At 39.6% G+C, this 20335-nt stretch overlaps 1 protein-coding gene across 9 annotated transcripts in view; it reads left to right on the plus strand.

The window, feature by feature from the left end:
• ASCC1 (activating signal cointegrator 1 complex subunit 1) overlaps positions 1-20335 on the plus strand; it is a 106897-nt gene that overhangs the window by 77002 nt on the left and 9560 nt on the right. For 5 of the 9 annotated variants that reach the window (XM_079137110.1, XM_079137109.1, XM_079137113.1 and 2 more), the window contains one exon: positions 20101-20258. The exons of 2 other annotated variants lie outside the window; for them this stretch is intronic. In XM_079137110.1, coding sequence (XP_078993236.1) covers positions 20101-20217 — 117 coding nt within the window. In that variant the 3' untranslated portion in view covers positions 20218-20258. Of the gene's footprint in view, positions 1-18208; positions 18276-20100; positions 20259-20335 lie in introns of those variants that run through there. 2 more of the 9 variants (XM_079137114.1, XM_079137116.1) reach the window with 2 other exon arrangements.

Raw genomic sequence — 20335 nt, forward strand, 5'->3', positions numbered from 1 at the left:
ACCATATTGTGGACAACTCTTCACTATGTGAGCCCCAGCTGTTTTTAAACCAAATGGCCAAAATTTATTGGCAATATTCACATTATAAAGAACAAAAAATCAGGAAGTTCAGCCAACGAATGATTTTATTTTTTAATTTATTTTTAAAGGAATGCTTTTCTTAAATTGGTTATTAAAAATGAAAGATCAGAGTATTCAGGAATTTCTCATTTCACTCATTTTGTTAGTCTTCTGTAAATCTGAAACTGTGTCAAAATAAAAATTTGAAAGAAGGAAAGACAGTAATGCACTTAGGAGTTGAATAGGATACTTAGCCATTTGGGGTGTGTGTGTGTGTGTGTGTGTGTGTGTGTGTGTTTTAAAGTAGTCATCTTTCAGAATGGGTTTTTTCATTCTTGGTTGTACCTTGTTGCATTGTTTATGATAGGTACAGCTTTTTTAAAGAGTTGATCTTACCACAAAAATTGGACCATTTGATTTCAAAGGGCATAAGAATTTAACCCACGTAAAGAACAATTGCCTGATAATAGAATGTTTCATGTTAAAGCAAGTTTCTAAGAAGATAGCTGCATCTTTCATTAGGATGATTTTTGTTTTGATTACAAAATGAGGATCCATTTCTCTGTTCTCATTAAATACTCTACAACCATTTGCCTATGATCATCTTTCAAACTATGCTTTCTTTAATTCCCTCCAGCCTGCCTCTCATCTCTGTCACTGCAGAAAGTTACTGATAACCCCAGTTTGTTCTGTGCTTTGACCTCCTTTTATTTTTATCTCAGTAGTCACTTTGAGAGTGTTAAACCCTTTACTTCTCCAGATGCTTTTCTTCTCTTGGTTTCAGTGGCAGCTTGCTTCTCCTAGTTTTCTTCTTAATTTTGGATCTGCTTTTTAAAAATTCACTTCCTAATTTGTTACCCCTTAAAGTTTTATTCTCATCTCTCTCCTTTCTTTTCTACAGACATCTTCTTTGGATCCAAATCCTACTCATTCTTTAAAATCCATTATACATATTATCTCCTCCTTAATGTTAAGGGCTATTCCAGTCACTGGAACTCTTTCCACCTTTTTAAAAAAAATACCTTGATTTTATTTATTTATTTTTATCTGGTGCTGCGGATGGAACCCAGTGCCTCACACATGCTAGGCAAGCGCTCTACCACTGAGCCACAAGCCCAGCCACTCTCTACCTCTTAAGTCAGCCTCCGCCCCGCTTTGAGTGGAGACCTCTTATATATCCTTGACTACTTAGCATTGTGTCTTGCATCTAGCAGCATCCAGGGAATTCTTCTGGACTGACTGATTAAAACTGTTTTCTGCAAGCTGGGCCCCAGTGGTGCACACCTGTAATCCCAAGGAGGCTGAGATAGAAGGATCCTAAGTTTGAAGCCAGAGTGGGCAACATGGCATGATTCGGTCTCAGCAATGAAAGTGACTGGGGATATAGCTCAGTAGTAGAGCACACCTGGGTTCAGTCCCTAACACTGAAAATAAGTAAGTAAGTAAGTAAATAAATAAATAAATAAATAGGTGAATCAGTTAATCAATCACACAAACTTTAAGGGGGCTAACGTTTGATTCAGAGGCCAGAGTGTCTGTCCTCAGAGCCTCATTCTCATTCTCCCTTCTCAGGCCCTAATGCAGCAGTGAGAAACCCCTTTACCTTCTCCCCTCCCACCCGACCCAGGGCCCCAGAAGTGATTTAGTTCAGTCCAGCTCAACAAGCACTTGTTGACCAGTTCCCAGGCACTGAGGATTGATGCTTAGTAACTGTGGGGAATAAGGATAACTGTTACCATGAATTTTAACCCCTGTCCTGGCTGTCCAGCAGTCACCAAGGGTTTATAAAAAATTCCCATGCAGGTGTCAGAAATCCCAGTGACTTGGGAGGCTGAGACCAGAGGATTGGAAGTTTGAGGCCAGTCTGGTTGTTTAGCAAGACCCTGTCTACAAATCAAAATTTTAAAAGGGTTTGGGATTTCACTCAGTGATTGAGTGCTCCTGAGTGCCATGCCTACTACTGTAAAAACTAAACAATAAAACTAAAAAAACAGTTTTCCACAGAAGTCAGATTTTGGAAGGGGAGAATAAAAAATTTTTTTGTCATGCATCATTAGTAGAAACATGTTTGTCGGGGGGGTATTTTTTGCCCAACACTTCAGATCAGAAACTTTTAGAGTAGGAATTACACAAACTGGCTTGAAATTCAGATATGGTCTCTACCTGTTATTTGGCCCTCAAACCATGAATAATCTTTACATTTTTCAGTGGTTGAAAGAACATCAAAAGATATTTCACAGTATGAAAAAATGGTATTATTTATTTGGATTTCATGTAGTTTTTGTGGAACACAGACATATTCATTTGTTCACACACTATTCAGCACAATTGTGATAGAGACTGTGTGTCCACCTGGCCCGTTGTGGAAGAAGTTTGCTTACCACTGTCTTAGAGGTTAGAGTTTGTTTGTTTTGTTTTGTTTTTGTTGGTACTGAGGATTGAACCCAGGGGTGCTTACTCACTGAGCCATATCCCCAGCCCTTTTTTATATTTTATTTAGAGACAGGGTCTCACTGAGTTGATTAGGGCCTAGCTAAGTTGCTGAGGCTGGCTTTGAATCTGTGATCCTCCTGCCTCAGCCTCCCCAGACACTGGAATCATAGGCGTGTGCCACCCCAGTTTTTTTTTTCCTTTTACAGCACAGCTTCTACTTTATGATTAGATATGATGTACTTTCTTCCCCACTTTTTAAATTCATTCTAATTAGTCATACATGACAGTAGAAGCATTTTGACATTTCACACATTCTTCTGGTTTTACATCATGTAGAGTTACTCAGGTTGTATAATCTTATGTGCACATAGGGTAATGATGTCTGATTCATTCTACTATCATTCCTAGTCCTCATTCCTACTCCTATGCCCCCTTCCCTTCCTTCACTCCCCTCTGTCTAATTCAAAGTACCTCTTTTCTTCCCTGCCCCTCCCCTTCGTTGTCAGGTAGCATTCCCATATCAGAGAAAACATTTGGCCTTTGGTTCTTTGGGATGGGCTTATTTGGCTTAGAATGATATTCTCCAGTTCCATCCATTTACTTGCAAATGCCATAATTTCATTCTTCTTTAAGGCTGAGTAATTTTCCATTGTGTATATATACCACAATTTCTTTATCCATTCATCTGTTGAAGGACATCTAGGTTGGTTCCATAGTTTAGCTATTTGAATTGAGCTGCTTTAAACAGTGATGTGACTGTGTCACTGTAGTATTCTGATTTTAAGTCCTTTGGGTATATAGGAGGAGTGGGATAACTTGGTCAAATGGTGGTTCCATTCTCAGTTTTCTGAGGAATCTTTATACTGCATCCCAGAGTGGTTGCACCAGTTTGCAGTCCCACCAGCAATGTATGAGTGTACTTTTTTCCCCACATCTTGCCAATATTTATTGTTGCTTGTATTCTTGATAATTCCCAGCCCTTTTAAATATTTTATTCAGAGACAGGGTCTCACTAAGTTGCTGAGGGCCTTGCTGAGTTGCTGAGGCTAGCTTCGAACTCACGATCCTCCTTCCTCAGCCTCCTGAGCTACTGGGATTATAGGTGTGGGCCACCGCACAGATTTGATAGGCCCTGAGGATATCCTAAGGATGTTATAAGTATTTAGTTAGCAGCAATCAATATTATTACATTTCTGTTAACTTGATTCTTTTCTGGCAAATGTTTTGTTTTGTTTTGTGCCATTTGTTTTCTTTTTGTGGTGCTGGTGATTGAACCCAGGGTTGCTCTACCACTGAGCTACACTCCCAGCCCTTTTTATTCTTTATTTTGAGAAAGGGTCTCACTAAATTGCCCAGGCTGGCCTCGAACTTGTGATCTTCCTGCCTCAACCTCTCAAGTAGGGATTACAGTTGTGTTCTATGGCATCTGGCCCATGTTTCTTTTTAAGAATGAGTTTACTGAATTCAAGAAGGGAGACTTAAATTAAATATACCTATATCTCAGGTGCACAATCCTCTATTAACAAGTGAAGTTCACTTCTCAATTAAATTTGATGGCAATTTTATTACTATACGTAGCAAGACTCAGCTGATATGAATAATAATGGAGATTAAATTTATATTTACCTTTCTTTTATTTCAAAATACATCCCTGCTGGGCACAGTGACATGCACCCATAGTCCCAAATTACTCAGAAGATTGAGGCAGAAGGATCACTTGAGTCCTGGAGTTGGGAGTCATCCTGGGCAACAACATGGCAGTATTCCATCTCCATAAAAAGGAAAAAAAAAATGTATTTTCAATGAAAATTGTATTTTTACAAAAAAGATACGTCTAAAGATAATTGCATTCTTCCCTGTGATATGCACTAGTTAAGTTGAAGCATGAACAATTTCTTTTAGAAAGGAGATTGAGATAAGATATCTTGCCAAAATATGAGTGCTGTTACTTTGCTCTGCTAATAATAAAATATATCTCTTTTCTTTATCTTTTTTTTTTTTTTTTTTTTTTTTTTTTTTTTTTTGGTTTGATATTGGGGATTGAACCCAGGGGAGATTAACTACTGAGCCACAACACCCCCCGCCCTTTTTATTTTTTATTTAGAGACAGTCTCTTTAAGTTGCTTAGGGCTTTACTAAGTTGCTGAGGCTGACTTTGAACTTACAATCCTCCTGCTTCAGCCTTCTGAGTTGCTTCCACCATGCCCAGCTCTGCCTCCATTCTTGATGATTAAAAAACAAAACTCATAAGAATAGGAGATTGAAGAAAATTATTAGAGGCTTTCTGTATTTGGCCACTACTAGAGGCACTTTATTTTAAAGTATGATTGGATAAAGGTGATTGGATGATTCTTTAGCACTTCAGATTTATGTAAGGAAAAAGTGCGGTTTCACATGCTCCAGTTTGATTTCATAGCTTCTGATTTTAGGTTATTTTAGGGGACAGGTTGGAGAGAAAGATTCAAATCCAAGCAGTGTTTCACCAAGATTTTTCCTCTGAATTTAATTCATGAGTTCCTTTGCCTGGAAAGTAAAGTCTTCAGGTACTAATGAGGGCACCCAAAGATACAGCTGTCAGTGAGGTGAAGCCATTTTTAAAATAAATCTGAAAAATGAGCAGTTGGCTGATTTTTGACAGAAGCCAACATCCATCCATCCACATCCAGGGAAAGATGTGCTTTCCCTGTTCTGCTGCTGTCTCTTCACACATGATGTTTCTTCTGTGTGCTCTTCTGAATTAATCTCCCTGACTGTTCCTCTTTGCATTGGTGTTGGGATTTTTCTGGTGTTGGGATTTTTCCGTGTATGGTCTTGGCTCAGAGGGGTGATGATGACAGGGTTCAGAAGGGTCTCGCCAACACAGTAATGAGGGATAGGCCATGGTTTGGCAGAGACAATGATAGTGCAACAAAATTAAGAGGTTGGACATTACTTTTCTTAAAATAATTCCTGGTTCTTATCAGAATGAAATATAAATACTTGGTAGTGTTTATTGAATATCTATATTCATGCTAAATGCTTGCTTGATACATTGCTGGTGAATAAATAGTCATCTTTGGTCCCTCTGATCTCATTTCTTTGAATTCTTTGAGTAGGGTACCTGTCCTTATGGTAGCCAGTAATCTTCTGCGTTCATTTCTAGGAATACATTCATTATTTTGGGTGTAGTTTACAGATGAAGTAAATTGGGTTATCGTTCACTTTGGGTCCATTACGGTTTTTTTTCATTGTAAAATATTCATAATGTTTACCCTTTTAACCATTTTTATATACAACTCCGTTGCATTAGTGTGTACACGTTGCTATGCAACCGTCACCACCACACATCTCCAGAAATTGTTATCATCCCCAAATGAAATTCTGTACCCGTGCAGCAGCTCTCAACCCTCTTATCCAAGCCCCTCGTAACCACAACTCTACTTTCTGTCTCTATGAATGTGACTATTCTAGATACTTCATCTAAGTGGAATTATGCATTTGTCTTTTTGTGTCTGGCTTATTTCATTCAGCATGATGTTTTTCAGGGCTCATTCATACTGTGTCATATCAGAATTTCATTTCTCATTAAGGCCGAGTAGTATTCCATTCTGTGTATAGACTCCATAGTGTGTTTCTTTGCTGTAGTGTGAACAAACAAGTAGCAGAATGTAAATCTGGACACGGAGATGGTGACATGGCACTATGTTCTCTGAAGCAGCCAGCTGTTTAGGGACTGGACAGAACAGAAACATGTCAGATTGGGCAGCTTTGTGTCAAGAGTATCTGTTATTCCAAGTGTTAGAGGACTTTGATGGAAAAAGATGTGATGTCTTCTTAAGAAATGATGCCTCTTCCCCTTGTCCCAGCAGTGAGAAAGTTTTAGAATCAATACTCAAATGTGAGCATTATCATCATAAGTTAAAAGTGAGAAACAGAATATAAGTCAGCCAGAACTTGAGTTCAGAGCTTAACCTTCAGTTGTAGGTTAAAGCATCGATACCAGTTTCTTAGATTGTACTGGCCAACTCCTGTGGTGTGCATGGGCATGATAACCCTGTCTTGTCTCTCTTCCAAAGCCTTTTGCTTGTAAGACATCTAGCCACATGTTTGCAGAAGGAAAGGAGACTGTCTGAACTGCATTACAGAAACCTAAGTGTGTGTCACAATCTATAAAGCTAGAATGAGGTACTGAAGGCTTGTTTCTTTTCTATGGTTCTGACAGGGGGTGAAGTTATTTCATGTCTTGTCCAGTGAGGTGACTTAGTTGGAAATAACTTAGACGACTAAGTGGCGGTCTGACTCCCATCTTGCAAGGAGCCATTCCGAGCCTGGCCATTATTTGGACAGTTACTGTATGTCTCACACTCATTCCATTGCCTGATGTTGCCTAAGGACATCTTATTTGCTCTCTAACTTCTGAATGCTGTCCCTGTGTTCCAGAAGTTGGAGTGGAGATGGCCTGGGACTGATGACCTTGAGTTCTCCTCTCTCACCTTCTTCTTTTTCTGAATTTGTTGCCTTGCCAGGACAATCAGCAGTCAATGTCCAGCCTCCCTGAAGCCCCAGACCAAGAAGTTACCTCTGCTCTTGCCTCCTTTGCCCACTCCAGGATTCACTTCTGCTGACTTGTACTTCCTTTCAGCTGTGTCTTGCAAAGATCAAGTACTTAACTTCTGTTGCATTTATTTGGGGGGGAACCTGATGAGTAACATCTGAGGGAAGGTGGCCAAACAGGAAATAGAAAACAAAATTTGTGGTAACAAATTTTAATGAACATTAGGAAGACTTATCTGAAGAAACATCATGCTCATCTCTGAAAAGACACCTGCCCTCAGGCTTGGTGGTCATAGGTGTAGGTGTTGAGGAATCTGCCAGCTAGCAGCCACTTGGGCAGTTTTGTCCAGGTAAAGCAGGATAAAATCCATGCCTGAGGCAGAACTTCTTGGAGAAGGAACTTTGCAGCAGACTGAACTCTCAGGGACCATCTTTAATGCCAGTTCTGTGGAAAAGGTCAGTGTGTGTGGCGTGTGCCGAGGTCAGTACGGTGCTCCCACTGTGCCAGCACAGCCTCTTCTCTCCTCTGCTCCTCCCCAACCCCATGTTTTTTCTTGCTGTTTTTCAAAATTGAAAGGCTCTGCAGGGTGGGGAAGTCCCTTGGCATTTTGAATATTGAGGTGCTCAGCAAAACTGCCTGGCATCCTGTTTGTATATAGCAGTTTTAATTCACTCTCTAATAGGTCATTTGGCCTTACCCGCAGAGTCTTAAACTTGATAATCCTTACGTCAGCAGTGAGGCTCAGGCCAGACATCCAAAAGTGCAACCCTGAGTGATTATTTGAAGGAGGTTTTAAAGCCTTCATTTCCTGGCCCCATTTGTTGCCTCCTTAGGTCCAACCATTAACATTCCTTGTGCTCACTGCAGCCAAGACAGACAGGTGATTGGGGAGAGTAGAATGACTGAGGGAATTTCCTGTTCCCCTTTTGTGCAAGGAATGCCATCCCTGTCAGTGGAGATGGGACTTGGGCTCTGGGGACTTGCATGAGCTTTGGTACTGCTTTAATGGACAAGTGTGAAACTGGAATGGCATGCTGATGGGTTGAAAAATAGCATCTGTTCCACTGATGTACATGCACCCTTTTGCTGCTTTCCTTATAAAACGATCTGATGATAAGAATCATTCCTCCCACTGACTGGCCTTGACTTTGCTTCTTGGATCTGAGGCACCCTAGGTCTTCTGTAAGTGCATTATGTCATCTTTTTATTGGCTATTATTAGCTATTATTAATGACTCATAGCACTGATCACTGCAGGTCGAGGTTTCAGATTAAAAGTAGCATCTTGGGCAGAATTAGGGACTGTATTTGTAGATAGCTCTAGGATAGTGACTACCTGCCATGTTGTCTTGTATTCTGAAATAGATGTTCCTACCTTGGTCTTTAAAAATATCACAACCCTATGTGATCAGATTAGGACTGCAGAGTACCAAACAAACCTCTTATTTTTTCTTTTAAGGAAACTATTTTTTGGCTTTTGGAATGATGAATGGAAGGTTATAGTAACAATAATAGAGCTTACTATAGTTTAGATCTATAATGTCCTTCAAAGGCCCATGTGTTAAAAGTTGGTCTCCAATTATGGCTCTGTTGAGAGTAGTGGAACCTTTAAGAGGTGGGGTCTCATTAGGAAGTTAGATCATTGGGGGTGTGCCCTTGGAGGAGATACAGGGACCCCACCCCTTCCTGTTTCTCTCTTTCTCTTCTTGGCTGCCTTGAAGTAAACAGCCTCCTCCACTATGCGTTCCTGCCATGATGTACTGTACTTCCACAGGCCCAGAGCAGAGGGCCAAACAACCATGAACTGAAACCTCAGAAAGTGAGCCAAAATAAATCTTTCCTCCAGGTTGATTCACTCAAGTATTTTGTGAACACAACAAAAAGCTGACTAACACAGCTCAAAATTCTATCCTATAATTCTTCTTACTGTAAGTATAAGACATCCTTGTATCGTCCCTTTTAGATATGGAGGAATTGGGAAGGAGAGTGGCTCTGTAGTCATTCGTGGGAAGGCTATGAAGTGTAGTTTGCTCCAAAAACCTGTTTGTCTGGGCAGGGGTTGTAGCTCTGTGATAGAGTGCCTGCCTAGCATGTGTGAGGCACTAGGTTCCATTTTCAGCACCACATAAAGGTAAATAAATAAAGACATTGTGTTCATCTACAATTAAAAGAAATATTTTTTAAAAATGCAACCTATTTGTCCTCTTTTTTTCAGTAGACATTTCTTTTGTTTTTTCTTCCCTCCTTCTCTCCTTCCTTCTTTCCTCTTTCCTTCCTTTCTAACTTCCTTGGTGTGAGTCTACGGTGCTAGGGACCCATCCCAGTGCCTTATACTTGTACCCGGTAGGCAAACCGTATCATGAGCTACACTGTCAACCCAAAGAAATATATTTATTTTTTTTCCAGCTAAAGGAGTTTTTATGTGTATGTAAGGAACATGACTTACCTTAGGGTTAATAGGCTCAGTTTTATTATTTTATTTTTTGGTTCTTCTTGGATATATATAACAGTAGAGTGTCTTTTGACATATTGTACATAAGTAGAGTATAACTTATTCTAATTAAGATCCCATTCTTGTAGTTGTACATGATGTGGGGTTTCACTAGTTCAGTTTTATTCCTTTGTGATGACATTTAGAAACAATTCATATGGATGCAGCCTATATGGATTTTTTTTTTTTTTTTTTTTTTTTTTGGTGCTGGGGATCGAACCCAGGACCTTGTGCTTACAAGGCAAGCACTCTACCGACTGAGCTATCTCCCCAGCCCCAAAATATGGATATTTTTTAAGCAGACAGAAGGTTTTTTGTCCTGGATATGCTGGATCTCCATCTCCTTCTTGCCTCTGCATACCTGCCATTTATTCTCTTGCATGTGACCAGAAATAAAATAAAAGTTACAGGAAGGCTTGAGAATTTGAATTGTCTGATTCCTTGGCAGAAACTTGGAATCTTTTTTTTAGGTTTGGGGAAATTTAGCAAACAAATTTGAAATTAAACTTCCTTGTAGAAAAAAAGAAAACTTGTGATCCTAATTCTGAGTGAGATTAGTAATATGACATATTAAAAAAACCTTATGTTTTTCAAAATCTATTATATTTGTAGTCTCTTTATGTATCTTCCTATTTACTATCTAAAGTTTTATTTGTTTATTTATTTATTCATTCATTCATTCATCTAGTACCTAGAGACCTTTTTCATGAAGAATGCTTCTGAAATTTACCATTATTTGTTTTGTTGTTTTTCAGTTTGGCTCTTCCAAGGACTGTGATTATAGCTTTTTACATGATTTGTTTCTCAATCTTGGTTACTGTACCAAGTAAACTCTTTCTTCTCTGATTGCGTATGTCTAGCCTAAGGATGGAATTTCTTTCCCAGGTGGCATTCTTTGGTACAGATTTGTTATTCCACTTGAGAGGCACGTACATACTGCCTTGTCACAGCCTTCTGTTGGCCCATATTATAGGCCTGGTCACAGGAACTCTTCAATGGATCTCACAGTGTTAGTGGTCCTAGCCTGTCTGTTCCTTATCTTTTGAGTGGGTGTAATGATGCTCCACTCTGGTTTACATCATGGCAATTTTTTTGAAGGGTTAATGGCTGGGCTTCATAAGACTTTTAGATCCTTAGATGAAAGGTTATTTAACCACAGCAAGACTTTGTACTGGGAGCACTTTCCCAAAGAGCTCAAAGTGCTTGTCAGACTGTCTTTACTCATCCTTTTATTGTCCTGGTAGGGAGGCAGGTGGTTAAGCATTATGATAAAGTATAAAATCGTGTTATTACTGTGACTTTTATCTGTAAATGGGGTAATTGTGCAAAGGAGGAGTTGGTAAAACAGATTATGAAAGAAAACCACTGGGAAATTTTCAAATTAAGCATGAATTTACTGTTACTGTTCATGCTATTTTGAGTTTCAGAAGTCTAATTGCAGACGTACAAACAGTAGAAAGCATCCTTTCTTTGGAAGTGGGACCTAGTACATCTTTCCAAATATTTGCACTAATCAAACCACTTGTACTTGTTTTCAGTTGAACCAAATATTACTTAGTATACAAGAATGGCTAATAAATTGTGTAGGATATGTGTATGTGTGTGTATTTAAACATTTTTTTTTTTTTTTTTTTTTTTTTTGGTGCTGAAGATTGAACCTAGGGCCTTGCACATGTGAGGCAGGTACTCTATCACTGAACTGTACTCTCAGCCCCATCATATATTTTGAATTTTGGACTTTTAAAACAGAACCCCACCCCCCTTTGATGTGTGTGGTACTGGATATTGATTCCAGGGCCTTGGGCATGCTAGGCAAGTGTTCTACCACTGAGTATACCCCTAGCACTTTTTATTTTTTTATTTTGAAACAGGGTCTAACTTCTCAAGTGCTGAGGCTGGCCTTGAACTTGCCATCCTCCTGCCTCAACTGGTATAACAGGTGTGCACCCACTGCGTCTAGTCTGAATTTCCTCTTATCCAAGTTGAAGTTTGTTTGGATCACAAATAGTTCACTGAGACTACCAGCATGAGAAGTAGACTTTCTTAAAAGTGGGATCTTTGGCAGGGTGTGGTGGCCACACCTGTAATCTGAACAATTGGGAGACTAAAGCAGGAGAATTGCAAGTTTAAGGCCAGCCTTAACAATTTAGGGGAAACCCTGTCTCAAAACTAAAAACATAAAGGTCTGGGGATGTAGCTCAGTGATAGTGTGCTCCTGGATTCAACAGTAACAGAAAAGGAGGGTGTATCTTTGAGGAGAGTGACCACGACCATTACCAGAGCTGTATGTTAGAGGGCTGACTCTGGGGATCCACCAAATCAAGTCTCACCCCAAAATCCAAACAGAAAAGATAATGATGAAAAGCATGAAAGGAACTTTAATCAGTGTAACTATTTTGGGAACACAAGGGGATGTGTTTCCTTTGCCCTGTCTTTGAAGGATTCACAATAACTTTGAGGTTTTCTAGAAAGAGGAATGAGGCAAGAGTAAAGGGTTGCATAGCTAGAGGCTTTTCACAGCTGCCAGTATAGGTGATCTTGATGAGATGTGGTCTGGTTCGTAATTAATCTCAGGATTGGGTCGTGATTGGCATTTAGCCTGGGTAAGAAAGTTACTCTTGCCTGGCAGGGGGTGGGGGTAGCTTCCACTTATCACAAGATGTTTACTGGGTCAGACTTTGTCCATGAAATTCAAGATGACTTGGAGCAGAAGAGATGGGTGCAAGATGATGGCAGAAATGCCAAGTCTTTAATCCTGGTTTTAGCCACTCATCAGACATTTGCAGGCAAAAGTGAAGAATCTAAGGCCTTGTTGCACTACATTTTCTAAGCTTGAAGGAAGAGAATGAACTTCATTTCAGGAACCAGATATGCTGGGATCCCCAGCAGATTTACCATTATGCTATTGGGGATTGGCCTTTATTCAGTTTTGTAGCTTGAGGGTCATGTCACCATAGAAGAAATGTCTCTGAGAAAGGGTCCCGAAGAATTCCTGGAGAAGAGGGGAACTTGACTTTTACAGCAAGTGGGGTCCTTGATATACACAATGAAAGAAAATATAAGCACACGTCTGTAGAGAGACAGATTGATTTAGGAAAGCAAGGAATATACTTTCAGGGGAGAATGTGAGCCATCTTGATTGTGAGAGGCACACTCAGTGGGTTTCCAAACTCATTTTTTAAAGGAAACTTGGTGAGTGGTCATATGGTAAGTTACATGAGGCTGACATCAATCTGGTTGTCCTCAGGATCCTTAAGCTGACGTGGTCTCCATTATCTGATTGATAAATAATGTTGGAAGGTTCCCTAAATTATAGGTTTCTAAAAATGCCATATCTCTCTTAATCTGTTTATTGGTAGGCTAATTAACTGTGTGTGTAGGATAATTTTCATAAGTGGATGAATTCACAGTAACTCTCAGGTTTACAGATTTCCCAGAAACATGGGAGTGACAGGCATGGGAGAGAGACTAACTTAGGGCGTGACAGACCTGGAAAGGTATACAGAATTTTAAGATTTTATTTCTTTGTTGGGTGTGCGGTACATGCCTATAATCCCAGCTACTCAGGAGACTGAGGCAGGAAGATCACAAGTTTGAGGTCAGCCTTGGCAACTTAGTGAGATTCTGTCTCAAAATAAAATAAAAAGGACTGGGGTTATAGCTCAATGTATAGTTCAGTCCCAGTACTATGAAAAATAAAATAATATAATTTTTGTCCTTTATATTTTCTTTCTACCTATTCCTTATGTTTTTTTATCCTACCTCAATCACAGATATGAGAAGGTTCCTCTTGACCTTTCTCCCCACCTCTGTCTGGGATTTCCAGTCTCATTTTTGCAGCCTCTTCGCATTCGGAGTTATTTCTGGTCTTTGATGGTTGTGACATCAGGTATGAGAGGAAGGAGTAGAATGTCTGAAATGAATGCAAAGAAAAATGACCTTAGTTAGCCCTTAAATCTTGCCATTTGTTTTCTTTCAGTGGATACCATTACCTTGCCAGAAATCAATAATTTCCTCTGTGCTCTCCCTAGGAAACAAACATGTACAAACTAAAAGTGGTAGGATCCGCAGATCATGTGAACAGGGGACAGTAGGATGGTCGAACTTTATCTTGCAGTTCTTTGTCAAGGAAGCCTTGGTTTTAACACAAAATATTTCATCTCAGTGGCTTGGTAATAAGAAAAGTTTGCTTAATTTTTAATGATACCATGTGTATACAGTAAGAGATAGTAACTGTCTGGCTTTGCAATTTTCAGGATGTCATACTGTTTGGGTACTAAATTTTCTTCTTAAATCAAGGTAACACTTAGTATTGACTAGTTGACATCACAAATGCTGGCAGTCTTAAATCATTTATACATATCACACCCATGCACGTGCACACACAGACTTTTTTTCTTTTGGTGCCAGGAATTGATTCCAGGAGCACTTCCACCACTGAGCATCCTCAGTCCTTTTTTATTTTTAATTTGAGATAGAGTCTTGCTAAATTGCTGAGGCTGACTTTGAACTTGCCATCCTCTTGCCTGTCCACCTCCTGAGTTGCTGGGATTTACAGGCATGTGCCACTATGCCTGGCTCTTAAATTGTTTTAATTTCCTTATCAAGTATTTGTCTTGTGGTTTGTGTTTCTGTTCATTGTTGTGTTCCTGTAGAGGAGGTTTAGGTCTGTGCGTGTGTCAGAGAACAATGTTTTCATAAAGAAGGTGGTTTAGGTTTCAAAATCCCCAAGGGAATTGTTACAAAACAACAGAGGAAAAAAAAACTCAATGTAACTTAAATACCTTGACTAGATTCCTTTTTAATTTAAAATTTTCTTGTTAGATCTATTATTTTCTAAACAATAGAACACTTTGCTCTTCATGAACTACTTTAGCTTCAAAAGAACAACCAAATTTCTTTTTTTAAACTTGTAGTTTAAACATTTTCCTCTTTCCCTATTCAGGTACCTAATTAAATGGAGCTGTTAGGTTGATTTGTGCTTATTTTCATCTAGAATTCAATTAAAATTCTTCCAGCTGAGCTAAAGCCATCTGACTCTTCAACAAGGTCCAGAAAAGAGGTGGCAGTGAAAGCCAAAGAATGTGTTCCTGTCAGTCTTTGGGAGTTGTCTGTGTCAGCATTTCTCCCTGTGGCTCAAGGGGTCCATGGTGAGGGCAGTAGAGGACAGGGGTTAAAGGACTCAGATTCAAGAGTTATCCTGCCTGGGGTGAATCTCAATTTTCTACCTTACTTTGTAGGAAAGGAAAGGTTTCTTTTCTCTCCCATCACTCGGTTCAGGGCTGAAGCCCCTGTAGCTAAAGACAGATTAATAAGAGGAAATCATACAACCTTAAGTTTATATGCCACAGGAACCTTCAGAAATGAAAACCCAAAGAAACAGGTGAACATATATTTGTATGCTTAGGTTTGATGAAGAGTGGTGTGATGAAGAGTGGAGATACACACACACACACACACACACACACACACACACACACACACACACACACTTCTAGTCTCTCCTCTCTGATGATAGGATGGGATTCCTAGGGAAGAATTTCCTTCAGACAGATAAGGGAATATCAGAGAGCCCCTCCCAGAGCTTCCAAAGGAGAAACAAGGGTTGGTCAGAGAGGCCTTGATTCTAAGGCAGCATCTAAGTCCTTCCAGTCTCCTTTAGCTCAGAGTGCTCAGCATGCCAAAGCTCCACACTTTGAACATCAAGTGCTCAGTAATATTCCACATCAGGAACTGGAGCTGAGAAAGGAACCTAGATTTTGACAAAGTATCAGTGTCATCTTCTGAGCCCCAACATCAACAAGGCCTGTTTGTTCAGATTCTTCTTTGTGTCCTGTGTCCTTCACAGATAAGGATGTTCTTTTCCCCTGGTCTGGGAAGGGCACCTCTCCAAAGAAGGGAGAAGGGCAATGGAAGGCAAAAGAGACCTTTCTGCTCCTGCTGCTCTCTCAGATGCCACAGTGTGTATTGAGGGCAGCCTGTTCAGAACCCCTTGAACTTGCTGTGTGCCTTCCAAACCACAGGTTCAACTATAAAATGTGGGCTTATAGTCATGTCTGTTTCCTAGAGTTGTGAGGCTTTCATGGAGTGCCCTCAGCATGACACCTGGCACATGGGCTTGCTTAGTAAATGCTGGCTCTTGTGATCTGTATTTTATTTGTGTTTTTGTCAGTACAAATACATTCTTATGGTTCACCTTGATATTTTAATATATAACAGTATTGGCATTAGGTCACTTTGTTTTAAAAATCTTCTGTTAGGAAAAATGTAAGTTCATAAAAATTTAAATTTACATGGTAAACATCATAAGCAAACTCAAAAGACAAATGACAAACTGGGGCAAACTCTATTTGCAATTTGTAACACAGACAAAGGGATCATTTCCCTAATGTATAAAAAACTACAACTCACTAAAAAAAAAAAAGTGGATAGTTGTAAAGCTCTTTATGATGATATATTTCCACTTAACTGTGCCTCAGACTCCATGTCTTTAATGCATATTCTCAGCAGCCTATCATATCATAGCTTGGAGCACATACAGCTAGAGATACAGCTGTGGTGTATAAACAAACCTGCATTTTATTTCCCCCTATAAAATAGCTCCCTCTCAGAAATGCTCTATACTATTCGCCACTTATGCTGATTTTCCCTATCTCCTTCCTGTCTTAAAGTCACCGAGTCTTCTGTTTCATCACTAGTATTTCGTGTCTGCTCCAGGCTTTGCACTGCTGCTGTTAGTCTAGAGACACATTGTCTGCCTCCTGACTGAGCCACTACCACGGTCTCCTTGCATTTCCCTTGTTTCCTTCTCTGAGCATCACTATATGCTACACCTACGTTAATCTCCTTAACCATGCTTTTCATCAGCATACTGTAAGACCTTCGGTGTTTTCTCACCAGCTAGGATGAAGTCTAATTTGTAAACCTGACCTTCTGGTTTCTCCCTCCTTGTGTTTTTCTCACTGCCTCTTTGCAAGACCTCTCCAAACATCTAGACTGTCTGGTTGGCCTATCCCGAGATGCCCATTTCTGCCTTCATTCATCCAGTCTCCATCCAGTACTTGTCATGAGGCCCAGCTCAGTTCCCGTCTGCTCAGATGCCTTTCCTAGGTGCTCCAGCCCTCGGTGTCGGTTGTTTCCTTGTCTCTGGTGTATTTATTGAGTGTCTGTACTTTTCATCTCATACTAAATCTTTGTTGTAATATTCTTTTAGGTAAATTTTTTCATTGAAGTGGAACACACATATGGAAAGCATGCAGATCATAGAGAAAAGCACTCAATGACTATATAAAGTGAACACACCCATGTCAGCATTCCTTTCTTCTGATTCACACTCTGTGTCCTGTAGATCCGGGAGACAAAACCAGGTCATTTGCCTCTGCACAAAAATGCTTAACATCAAGTGCGTAGTAATATTCTACATCAGAAACCAGAGCTAGGAAAGGAACCTAGGTTTTGATAAATAAACAAGTAGAAATTTGAAGGAATTCATGGAATTTGCATTACTCACTAAAATTCTTTCTTAACAGTTAGAATTGAAATATCCTTTGATTAGAAGTAATATCATTTTGGTTAGTTCTGTTCAGGAATTCCTTGATGGTAACCTATAACTCAAACCTTTGAATCTAGTCTAGTCGTTACTGATATCATTGTTATTCTCTTTTCAGACATGTAGATGTACACAAACACCTACCACATTAGTTTAGTTGTCATTTTGCCCAACAAATATTTATTGATCATTTTTCCCAATAAATATTGATTGATCGTACTGTTATAGCATATAGTGAGAGTCAGCTCCTCCCTTCACAGGGCTTATAGTCTAGTATGTTACTGGAAATAATTGATAGAACTAACAGAAAGACTTACCACTAAAAATATAACAATGATTAAACAATAAAATGAAAATTATTTCTAAAGAATCTGTTACAAAATCATCACAGCCATTCAGAGAGAATAAGAACACAGAGATAGGAAAGACTAGATTGAAGATTGGTACTGCCTTGGGGACTTCTGGATAAGAAATCCGTCTGATGTAATGTTTTCAAAAGGTATAAAAGAAGATAGCTACTTAATAAAGGTGAATACAAGGTTAAGGACTGCCAAGAGATCTTTAGGCATACACCTGTAAGCCCGGTGATCTGGGTGGCTAAGGCAGGAAGATCATAAGTGTGAAGCCAGCCTTGACAATTTAGCAAGACCCTTTCTCAGAAAGGCAGGGTGGGGGCTGGGCTGGGGAGATAGCTCAGTTGGTAGAGTGCTTGCCTTGCAAGCACAAGGTCCTGAGTTTGATCCCCAGTACCGCAAAAAAAAAAAAAAAAAAAAAAAAAAAAAAGGCAGGATGGGGCCTGGGGATGTAGCTCAGTGGTTGAGCATCCATGTGTTCAATCTCCAATACCACCAAAAAAATCATTAGAAATTTTCTAATTTTCAGTAGCCTTTTACAATTTACTCCATCTTATTGGATCTTTGCCCATTATGATCTTTTACCCCTACAGGATTAGTTCATGAGTGAAACACCATTTCTACTTGGCCACATGGAAGTTTAGCACTCTTGGCATAGCTTATGCTGGCCTTAGTGAAGTGTGAGAATTTATGTTCAGCTTTTTCTTAATTTTTTGTAAATACTGCATTGAAATCACATCTGGTTGCCTTCATTATTACTATGTTTTATTGTTTCCTTTCAACCTGAAGGAAGAGATTCTCCCTGGCAGAGCATGATGTTTTAAGGTCACCCATATAAGACAAAATAAAGGCACAGGTAGGTCACTTCCAGCTCCTCCCTGTGGCATCTCCATTACTTAGAAACATAGGCAGAGAGAGAAGGTAGAGGATGCAAAGACTGCCAATCCTTAAAAAGCAAATCAGTCTGTAAAAATAAAAAAAAATTAATAAAAAAAAGAATTTAAAGAAAGTGTTATGAGCTCCTTTTTTGTTTTGTCTTGTCTTTTATTGCCTCTGTAGTTATATCTTTTCTGTACCTAAAAGACTTGAGTTTGCAAAGCCATAAATCTGTCAAGTCTCATTGATGTGGCTTTCACTTTAAATTAATGTTCAGCAAAGGGATTAGGAGATAACCCTTTCAGACTGAATTTCTTTACAGAAAAGGGTGGATATGGTTTGAACAGACTGCCCGGGCCAGGAAGAGAAGTTAATTGTGTAAATCAATACAGGTGAGAGCTGGTCACCTTTCTGAAAAACAAGACATTGCAGCACACAACCTCCAAATAGATCTTTGAGGTCAAGTTGATGTCATGTTGAAGAATCAATATTTACTGGGCTTTGTAAAGTTAGCCTTTAATGAACCTCAGGCATGTTTCTCAGCCATTAATTGCAGGAAGAGGTGACAGTGACTGAAGTTCATGGGTATGGGAGGTGGTATAAATCAGAAGTGAAGAGACAGTCACTTGTCAGTGTGCAGAGGTCCCACCCTAGGTTCCACTCAGGCATTGTTTGTACATGTATTGAAAGGCTTCTTAGGGCGGGAGTGTAGGTTAGTTAGTGGTAGAATGTGTACTTAGTGTGCTCAAGATCCCAGGTTTGGTCCCCAGCACCGGGAGGGTGGAAGGGAGGGAGGGAGGGAGACTGGCTGACTTTCCTGGGGTCTTACTGACATTTTAAGAAAGAGCAATTCTTGCATCCTAACAGAAGGTAAGATCTTTATTCTTTGTCACTCATTATCCAAGCACTGTCATTTTCTTGTGACATTTTCTGATGTCATTTTGGATTCTGCCTTATAAATGTGCTAATCACAAGGTCAGATACCTCTTAGAGTCTAACTCCTCTCTTCTTTGAACACACTTGGAAACTTTTTAAAGTAGAGAATTGTAGTAAAGAGCATGTACTTGAGTATGCCGGCTTGAATCCCTATCTAATTAAAGGTCTTTAATGAACATTTGTCTTCACCCTCGTTAGTTCAACTAGTGGGATGCTCCTCTGATTGTCTTCTGTGTCCCTCACTGGATTGTCCAAGTCAGCTGTAGGTCAGGAGCCCATCTTCTATTTATGTTAGGCATTGCTTCTAATAAATGTAGTTGACAAGAGAAAGTAATACCTTGTGTCAAGTTTTATTGGGACTGTAGCAAGTAAGTTACTAAGGAGTCTTATTTCAACAGTAACTGAAAGTCAGAAGCAGTTTTGTCAGGCTCTGTGAATCTGGGCATGCCTCTTGATGTTTGTTGCGATTTCTTGGTCATTTCTGCTCACTAGATAAGTTATTTGACTTTCCAGCCCTTTTCTTTGGTGCATTTTGCCAGGGGAGACTTTAGAATTAATCACAGGGAAAAACTGGCTGTTCTTTTCTCACTCCACCCTCATCCTTCCTCTCCAGGATCATTACTCAGAATCAATACTGAAAAGAAAAACAAGAGAGGTTTATTGAGATTGTTCTGGTTGTCTTTACAAGAGAGCCCCATGGCTGTGTCTCAGCTACTAGGGAGGCTGAGGCGGTAGGACTGTGGGCTATTCAATGGGAATCTGTCTCAAAATTTAAAAAAAAAAAAAAGTTTTAAAAAGAGAACCTGATATTTAATATATTCATTTGTAATTCTCTTTATTCATTCTGGGTTGTCAATTCTTCTTTGCAGTTGTTTGAGAACTTCTACTTTGGTTCCCTAAAGCTCAATTCCATTCACATCTCTCAGAGGTTCACAGTAGACAGCTTTGGAAACTATGCCTCCTGTGGACAAATTGACTTCTCCTGAGGTGGACGTTGGAAAACTGTGGAAACTGAACATCTCATGAGGTGCTGAAGAAGAGTGTTTTCACTTTAATTGCCAAGGGTGTGGGGGTGTGGAATTTTGGATGGCGATTTTCCTGGGT

Source organism: Sciurus vulgaris (genome assembly GCF_902686455.1).
Source record: "Sciurus vulgaris genome assembly, chromosome: 4".
In the NCBI taxonomy this organism is placed as follows: domain Eukaryota; kingdom Metazoa; phylum Chordata; class Mammalia; order Rodentia; family Sciuridae; genus Sciurus; species Sciurus vulgaris.